At 40.3% G+C, this 9,592-nt stretch overlaps 1 protein-coding gene across 1 annotated transcript; it reads right to left on the reverse strand.

Moving 5' to 3' along the window:
• Positions 1-7,152: 7,152 nt before the first annotated feature.
• On the reverse strand, positions 7,153-9,428 carry pmp22a (peripheral myelin protein 22a). Its single transcript, XM_072443240.1, has 5 exons — positions 9,410-9,428; positions 8,589-8,679; positions 8,422-8,515; positions 8,203-8,343; positions 7,153-8,110 (listed from the first exon to the last, which is right to left on the reverse strand). Exons 2-5 carry the CDS (start codon positions 8,664-8,666, stop codon positions 7,959-7,961), a joined length of 465 nt encoding a protein of 154 aa, XP_072299341.1. The 5' UTR covers positions 8,667-8,679; positions 9,410-9,428; the 3' UTR covers positions 7,153-7,958.
• Positions 9,429-9,592: the final 164 nt, after the last annotated feature.

A 9,592-nucleotide genomic window follows, 5' to 3' on the forward strand; every position in this document is an offset into this window, starting at 1 on the left:
CCTGTCCAGCAAATAATGAAGGATCTGTAATAAGGCTCAATATCTGTGGCACGTTATGAGAGCAGGTCCAGAGCAAGTCATCTTTCAAAAGGCTTCGTAAGACAGGAAGCCACAGGAAGCAACCTCCAGTGTCTGTCACAAGGATTTTACACTTGACATTGACACATCTGAACACAAACATCTTTACAATCTTTTACAATCTTTACAATAGAACTCATTTTCAAGACAAAACAGGACTTGCTGTAATATTAGCATGTGGTCGAACACTCTAAACACTAAGAGAGGTCCAATTCTGCTCTATTTATGTGACTTTTTGCCACGTATCTAAACTTCATATGAGCATGAGATTAGTACCTGGGTATGAATTGATTTTTTACTCTTTGGTACGTAAATTCTTCCACAGTTCAGCAAGATGTAACGTAGGATTTTAGAAACGTAGAGGCCTGAATGAATGAAAAATATACCTGAATCTTGTAAATATGAGGAGGTACTGTATACTGGGAGTGGAAGCCCAAAAGGAGGCCTATATCAAGTGAAAAAGTGATGTTGATGAATGTAAACAATGAAAGAGTTGGTGGAAGCAGATGCAAAAAGATCATGTAGCAGCTAAGTACTGTATTTTTCCGACTATGAGTTGCACCTTTTTTCATAGTTTTGGCCGGGGTGCAACTTATACTCCAGAGTGACTTATATGTGATATCATTCGTTATTTTCACTCTGGCAACCGCATTTCACACTGACAACCGTAGGCTCTAAGCGACGCAAACGAAAAATCTGCACTTCCTCTACCTCAAGTGACACAGAGGGAGAAGAATTCAATGGATTTAGTGATTTGGGGTAATACTGATGCTTTGGTAAACTTGTTAGCATGTTCTTTATGCTATAGTTATCTGAATAACTGTTAATATGTTATGTTAACATACCAGACACAGACGTGCATCATGTAGCTGAAGGTGTTACATTAGCATACGTCCACCTATTCACTGTGTTCTATAATCTTTTTTATTATTCTAAATTGCATTTCAAGATAAAATGTCTATCTAATAAATTTCCCCCAAAAGTGCGACTTATGTATGTTTTTTTTTTTCTATTATGCATTTTTTGGCTTATACTCCGGAAAATACGGTAGCAAACATGTTTAACCAGCTACAACAGTGAATATGAAACATGAAGAGGAGCCTGTGCCATCAGATTTACAATGTTTGTTGTACGTCGGGGAAATAGAGGGCAAAGGTGACTTTGTACAGTCCAGCTCCTGCACGCGCAGAATCAATGCACCTTTATGATGAGGATGACTTTCACATTATTAATGGCCCTCGTCTCTAAGTGCGTGTTATGTACATGCATTAACTGTGCTTTATACATTTTTATGGATTTATTTCGCAGGCTCTGGCCAGGTTATACTTTTGATGGTTTCAGGTTTCAAAAGAGGGTGAAATTGAATGAAATTGAAAGTAAATTGTACTTTCTCCAGAACGTTTTGGATGATTATGGACATCAAGATAATTAAAACAAGAAAAATATCAAATCATTTACACTGTCAAGCTATTTGAGGTACCTGAGTATGAGATAAAGCTTATTGTCATTCAAACTGGAGCACCACTTTATACAAACACTATTTTAGTTTAGTAACGCGCATAAATTCACACTAAAATTGAAAGTAACTACATGTGAGAGTGTTTTTGGAAGTTCTACACTGAATGAAGGAAACCATGGAGCCGTGCCTGGGTTTGGAGTATGCGTGTCCAACCTGAAGTACTAACAAGTTTAATTGCTTTCTTCCTAAACCACAATTCACTCTCTTCTTTTCCAAAACACACATTTATGAGTATGGCAGCTGCACACAGCCCCGAGGTCCTTTCTCTGCGTAACATCGTCAATGAATCAAATGTGAAGAAAAAAAAACGTCTTTGATAGAACTTGCCGCTGTTGCTAACCGTTACATCTCCAGGGCGAGCAATGGTTTGCAGTAATCAGGGAGGGTCGGTTTATGAGAGTGGTTAATTATGTGTGATTTTCCAATTAAACATGTGATAGTATAAACTGATTATAAAGTCAATAATTCATTGATTGAACTGGGATCGTATTCTATTAGTAACATAATCTCCCACAATTATCTCGACAAATCCATTTTGATTTAATGGCAGAACATATGATTGCTGTTCTGATTAAACTTGTGATTAAGTGTGAGTAACAAGAGAGTTGTTGGTTTCCACAATGGCAGGGGCAGTAAAAACATCTCTCATTTTGATTGCTTATTCATCTCAATTAAAAGTTCTGGCATGGCAGTACTTTTTAAAATACATGTGTAGGACTTGCTCTAGTTTGGATCAGCACTAAAACGTCTCCGTCGTCTCTGACAGGGTTAACGACTGAGTGGAAGGCTTCAGTCTGGAGCCTTTCGGTCTTTACGAGTTTTAAAAGCCTTTCTCAAGCTGGTCATAACACTGGTCATTGTCCAGCATAAACAGTCTTTCAAAGTTGGGATTGTCTGTCCGAGTTCAAGTTGGCGTGGCTCATTATCCGGCGGTACGATCGAGTCAACGCACACGCACAAATAGCGGTTGTGTAAAGTTTAAAGCGTGATTCAGAGGTGGTTCTGGAGCTCACATTGTTGGACCACTTTATGAGTGAAATCAGTTGAATTAATTATCTTTTATGACATTTTTTCCAAAGGTTAGCAATAAACCAATGATGTGATTTTCCTTTGAATCAAAATGTTGTTGTTGTGAAAAATAGTATACAGAAAGATACTGCAATTGTGATATCTAAATATAAAGAGTATTTATATAAGATATGATATTCCTTTATTGTCCACACATGGGGAAATTTCATTGTTGCAACGCAGGTAGATACAGAGGAAAAGGACAGACACTCTCAATAGAAGAACTCTTATAAACAAAACTCTTGTAAAAACACTCTTAATAGAATATGAAGTAAGAAATCCTTTAATGAGTTCCCCCCCCCCGCGGAGCCTGGTTCAGTCCGGTGTGGACCTGGACCCCGGTGTGTGGGGGTCAGTGAAGTTGAAAAAACACCGCTACTTCAGTTTGACCCTTGATCGGGCCACAACCTCTATCCTTCAGTGGGACAGCCAGCACGTAGCACAGAGCCCCGGTCCCTTTAGCGCTCTGACGTACGGGGAAAACAGGAATTAGACGTCAAATGTGTGTTTGGGAGCAGTGCTTAAATCTGTCAACTGCCAACAAAGAATACACGCTTGTCCAATCATTTATGAAGACGTGAGAGAACGAAGGCCATTTACCACTGTCTGAAAGAAGGAGTTTCTGTCTCTTTTTAAAAAAATATTATTTATTTATATTTTTATTTTTTGTTTAGAACATAAAATAGCAAAAACAAGCAGAAAAGAGAGAAAAAAAAGAATGAAATTAGAAAATAAGGGGGCGACATCCAAAGAAACGTCCAAACCTTTTTCACCAAGGGCCGCATTTTGAAACGTATACGGAGCAGAGGGCCACAAACAACCCGACAATATCGAATTTGTTGAACGACAAAGTGATTAATTCAAAATGTTGCATTCGACAACCTTTTGATGCCTCCACACCTTTAATAAGACTTGGAACATTAATATTGGGTTAAGATCAAAATGCTTACCGTATTTTCTGCACTATAAGGCGCACTTAAAAGTCTTTAATTTAAAAAAAACAACCGAAAGTACGCCTTATGCATGGATTCATTCTGGTTGTGCTTACTGACCTCGAAGAGATTTTGTTTCGCTTAAGGCGCCTTATAGTTTGGAAAATACAGTAAACCTTTGCAATTTTACAGTCAAAAAGTACTTATTTTTGTTGTTTCACCAACTTAGCAGGATGTCAACAACAGGAGGGCCAACACAAATTGGTCTGAGGGCCGCATTTGGTCCCCGGGCCGTAGTTTTGGACATTCCAGGGTTAAAGCGTATTCAATCCAAAATAAACGTAAGGTAAGAGTAAATTCACCTTTAAACTAGGAGCCAGGGGTCTTAAACCATTGAAACATGTGACTAATACACAAATGGGTTCATGACAGATCAAAGCTTGGAATAATCTTTAAAATGCTTTTCATACTCATCGTTCACAATCCTCCATATGATGCAAAGTCAACATGAACAACTGCAGTTTCACCTCTCTCTTTGGACACCTCTGCTGCCACGCCTTCTCACGTGAACGCTGATTCCATCTCAGCTTTAGATATGGCTCAGTAACTACGCACATGTGCCTGCCTGTGTCAGTCGACTCTTCTCTTAAATTATCTGCATATTTCTGTCCTCTAACTTGGATGGGGACGCGTATATGAAGCCCGTGCATGTGCGGGGCGGCCCGTGCCACCGCGTAAAGCGATGTGTCTCGCTCTGTCCCGCTGCTCTTTCATTTGCGGCGTTGGTGCATGGGCCCGAAAACACCAGAGACATGCCAGTTGTGTAATTAAAGGAGAAATGTTCTGTACATGGCGACTTCTAACCACCAGGCCTGGATTAGAAGGTCTTTAGTGCACCACGGTCCCCTCGGTTCGGGGATAATCACAAGTGTGTTTGAGAGGCTTGTGCAGACGAAGGTGATAATGTTACGAATCCATTTAAAGTAGATGTAACACAACATTTAAAATACAGAAGATTACACGCTTTCATTTAAGACGCGATAATAAGATAAGATAATCCTTTATTGTCCACACATGGGGAAATTCCATTGTTGCAACGCAGGTAGATACAGAGGAAAAGGACAGATAACATATAGCAAGTTTGATAGAAGAACTCTTATAAACAAAAACTCTTATAAACAAAAACTCTTATAAACAAAAGCTCTTATAGACAGAACCTCTCATTTCCTAATAAGGAATGGAGGGAAAAAAATAAATAAAGATGAAAATAATAAAATAAAAACAAAATAAAATAAAAACAGCTAGCGTAAGACAAGATAATACTAATAATAATGGTAAAATAAACACTCTATTTTCATCAGTTATATGCACATGTGTCACTATTGCTTGTGAGTACGACAGTAATTGCACATGAATATGACATTATTGCACATGAATATGACATTATTGCACATGAATATGACATAATATTTACCATGCACGCTTGTGGTGTTGAGATTACACTGCACAGTTTTATGTCCGCGCCGCAACATGGTTTGATCTTATATGAACAGAGGATGTTAAGATGCAAATTAAACAAAGATCTGCTCAATATATAGTAGTGGAATATATTGTGCATTTCTACTTGGTCTGTTGAGAAAACCAAAACACGCTATAGAGTTTTATCTATATTTTATTTGAGAGCGGTAACTGCAGTTGGGGTTTCCTGTGCACGTTCTGAGGCGGATGCAAGGATTTAACAGCAGGGTTCAAGGGTCAAAGGTGCCTCCAGGTTTTTCCACATCTGCAACTTTACCCAGCTCCCGTCCCGCCGCCGTCAAAGTGGGCAGCCAGCCACACTCTAATGCGAATTAGCAAGACAAAGAGAGCAGGCAGACCCGACACTTTGATTTCTGCCAGATTTATGAGCGTGATGAAATACCGGCCTTGAATAAAGTGGGCAGGGCTGTTCTCTATATCATTTACTGGGATCTGAAGTGGCCCGGGTTTGTTCTGGGAGACAGACACTGCAAATAAAACGGCAACAAATCTGAGGAGTGAAAAGAGGGGTTCGCTCCGCAGAGTCTGTATCAGCTGGCTCCAGTCCATTGTCCACGCTCCTTCACAACCACTGCCTCGCTGCACATTCCCAACCTCCAGCTCCACAAGTATTCCTCGCATCCCTGTGTGCGGAGGCAATTCATTTTGTACAGCCAATGCATGCCACCGAAGCATTTAGCTCCTTTAAACAGGACAATATGAAGGGACCAGCCACATTGCACTGGCACTGACCATCGGCATGGCTTCTACATGCAGTTTAGAAGTGAAATCAGTGTGTGCATTTATTATAGTAATCAAATATGTTTTACATGCTTGAGTTTCAAAGTGATGATTATCAAGCACCGTTGCCATGGCATTTTTTTTTTCTTTCTTCAAAAAAAGGTATTATATATTTTTATGGTCAAAAGTCCTGATACGGTCACTTTTGGACACTTGCATAAGAGCTTTCTGAAGAGGAAATTCAAAGAGTTTTGTTATTCTACATAATAAAAACCTAATTTTAGTAACAGTTTAACACCAGTTTCAAGGGATATCCATGTATCACGACCTGTATTATATGGTATCGTATCGTGGGCCTTGTATCAGGATATGCACTGTATCAATACCCAGCCCTAGTGTCTTCCCCCTGAGCAGCAGCTTTGTCAAAGTAACTTATACTCTGTTGAAGGCATTACTTACAAAGCGAATCTGAGCATTTATGAGGCGCGTCGACTAAAATTTTGTTATTAGTTTTAACTACAACAGACATTCCCATTGCCACTTGTTGTCTAGGGTCTCGTCTGTCACGTTTTGTGTCAAATAGTGAATATGATGAAATTGTTTTGTTCAATTTGAGTTGAATTTGTTGCACTAAGCATAAAATGGTCCATATTAAACCCATTATTATGTTATGTTATGTTTTTAAATGCATTACAAATAAAAGTAGAAGGGACAAGGTCAACAACTAGACAGTATTTGGCAACGTTAAAAATGGTAAAATAAAAATAAGTTGGTCTTCACGATGTGTGAGTTAAAGTCTCCATCTTGTGGCGCGTCAGTGTCATCAACATGAATCACAGTCTGTGCTAATGTTTAACCTTGCAAAAGACATCTAATGTTTCAAGCATGTAATAATGTGTAAAAACCTCTATTTATGTGTCAAGAAGAGTATTGTTACTACTATTGAATATTCTCTGTTCAGTCTTTATGTATTACTGCATTTCTGCATTGAAAAAGGATGTAATCTGTAACTCAATTGCGCCCCCATGTGGACGGATGTGTTTGTCTTTTTGGGAAGTTCCTTTTCAGTAATCATATGTTTAACACAATATGTTTGTCCCATAATGCACTGGTTAATAATAGTAAGCCCAATTGTAAATGGCACAATTGCTTTTAAGTTAGAAACACATTTGCAGTCTTTATTAATTAGTAATTGTACAGAGCAATATTTCACTTGTATTAACACATCTTGAGAAAGTAACTTCAGGTAAGCTGTGCAGACATAAAGAAATAAGCAATTTGTGGGGGGAAACAAGATGATTTTCATATGGTTTATTTAGAAGAATATTGACAAAATGCAAACTTGGGTTTGTACAATGCAAATTAATCACAATGAATGAAACAACACAAAAACACAAAAGCTATAAATTTCAATAAATGTAGATAAAAAGCACCATTTTCAAAAACAAATTTTAGGAAATGTAAAAAAAAGGACATATCAAGTACTATAAAACTTTTTTGATTTTTTAACTTCATTTGTGTATTAACAAGTGTTGTTTTTCCTTTCCCTATTCCTTCAATAAAGACAGATTCTAACTATGCGTAAAACACAAAGACACTCAAAAATAAGACAGTTTAGGAAGCTTGAAAAGCTGGCGAATGGAAGTATTATCATTTCTTTGGCACAGCTGCATGATTTGTGAGAGACAAACTCTATCACGTACAAAAGCAAATTAGACAAATGTTAACTTGACAAGACTATGTACAAAACAACTGTAATGTTACAGCGTTATAAATATGTCTAAAAACCACAGACACTATGTACATCTCTGTACTGTTGTATCTCAAATTGTAAAAGTTACTCGCATGCAACACCAGTCGATACCTCAGCAACAACTGAAACGTGAAATTTAAGGCACTTGATGGTAAAACTCTCATTGATGTCAAGCGGCGTGCCAACTATACAACAATGTCTTCCACTTATGTACAATTGTTAGTGACTTATCCACTTGAATTTTGACGATGTCAGTGAGTCTACGGTCTGTGGGCAGTAGGCACAGTGCGATGTTCTGCTAAAGGGGTCCCCAAGCTCCCCCTCCTTTTCTCCTCCGCCGCCGCCGCTCTCATTCCTTCTTCCTCAGGACAATATAAATGAGCCCGCTGATCAGAGACACGGGGAACGCCACCCAGGCCAGGACATAGGCATAACCGTAGTCCATGGCCTCATCCGGACTCTTAACCGTGTAGATTAGGGCCGCGCACATCACGAAAAGACCTGCGGCGAAAAGCAGAGAAACACTGTGAGTATCGAGCGACCCCGCCCACTACTACAGCTTTTAGGGTGTGAACCTCGAATGAGTTACTCACTGGCCAAGATCTGGAAAATGGCGGTGAAGTAGAAGCGTCCGCCCTTGACCATTCTGAAGAGTTGATAGAGGAACGCGATGAGGGAGAAGAAGCAGAAGAGAACAGCCAGGATCATGAGGGCCTGTACCGCCTGGATCCAATCTAAAGGTCAAGAGTACACATTAGTCTAAACGCACATTTGTAAAGTGTCTGAGAGGCTGGAGGTTTGGGGATACAGACCTTCGTTGCTGGCCTGTGTGCAGTGGACCCCTCCATTGCTCGCCATGCAGCTGTACCACAGATCCTTGCTGAGGTCACCCCCGGTCTTCCATGCCTGGGATCACAACACAACACGGTTTAGTTTTTTCGACCGTTTGTACTAAAGTGTGTGAAGCGGAAGTACTTACGCTGGCTGCTGTCGACACTATGAGAAGGATGAGGATGATGAGGTGCAGGATGAGCACGCCGAGCAGAATGAGCATCATCTTTGAAGCGGATCTAAACAAATAAAATTAAAAAATAAATAAAGGCTACATTTCATTCAGGAGCCAACGTAGTCACAGGGTGCAGTACACTCTCTGAACACCAGAGGGCGCCACTCGCACGCGCAATAAGGGACCGCAATGTTTACTTGAATGTGAAAGTATCGCCTTTACAACCGAAACGGACAAATCAAAACGGAAACTAAAGAATACTTGCATCGTGGTGTGTTTTCAGCCTGTAATGAAACGTTTACAGAGCTTCTTCTACATGATCTCATTCACTGAGTCATTTTGAGTCACACAAACACGTCAAAAAGTGTTATAATCGACTGAGGAAAAGCCCTAAAACGCAGACGCTAAAGCCTCTCGCTGGGAATGGTGCGGGTTCGTGTGTGATCTGGACGTGCTGCTGGAAAAGAAACGGGATTCATCTGCTGCGTTAAAAAAAAAAAACCCGTCCCAGCGTAATAAGTGGCGTAAGTGGCGTAAAAGTGGCGCCATGCGTGCGCCACAACTCCAGCTTTTCTCCTCAAATGAAAAGTGACGCAGAACTCAATTCGAGCAGAACTTTAGCGATAATACCCGGCGACATTTACCACACCGCCGCCTTTTCACGCCCATAATAGATCCCAAAATCGAGTTTTTAAGTCCAGAGAGAACGTCCTGTTCACTGGCGCGTTTGGGGGGTGAAAAAGCAACAGACCAAATAAGGATACGAACTGTTCCAAAGGAGTAATCCGACTTACAAAAGGCAAAGCGGGTTCCGTGGTAAAAAAAAGGAGAGTTGCAGTGAGGAGTTGCAGAAAGTCTCAGAAAGTTGTGCTCCTCGGGACTGTTTCTCTGTAGCTACTATTCCAGATGTGGCTCACACACCCCAGTCCGAGCTCCGCCTGCGAACACCGCCCTGGGCCCCGCACGTCACCAGGGGC

Source organism: Eucyclogobius newberryi, unplaced genomic scaffold (genome assembly GCF_026437365.1).
Source record: "Eucyclogobius newberryi isolate DKJ021-1_F unplaced genomic scaffold, fEucNew1.0.hap1 SCAF_13, whole genome shotgun sequence".
Taxonomy (NCBI): Eukaryota; Metazoa; Chordata; class Actinopteri; order Gobiiformes; family Gobiidae; genus Eucyclogobius; species Eucyclogobius newberryi.

Excerpts from the sequence above, each read along its gene's own strand:
- pmp22a (XM_072443240.1), bottom strand. The coding sequence starts at position 8,666 with ATGATGCTCATTCTGCTCGGCGTGCTCATCCTGCACCTCATCATCCTC. Across the intron at positions 8,516-8,588 it reads TAGTGTCGACAGCAGCCAGC|GCATGGAAGACCGGGGGTGA; the intron begins GTAAGTACTTCC and ends TTGTGATCCCAG. Across the intron at positions 8,111-8,202 it reads CATTTTCCAGATCTTGGCCA|GTCTTTTCGTGATGTGCGCG; the intron begins GTGAGTAACTCA and ends TTTTCGCCGCAG.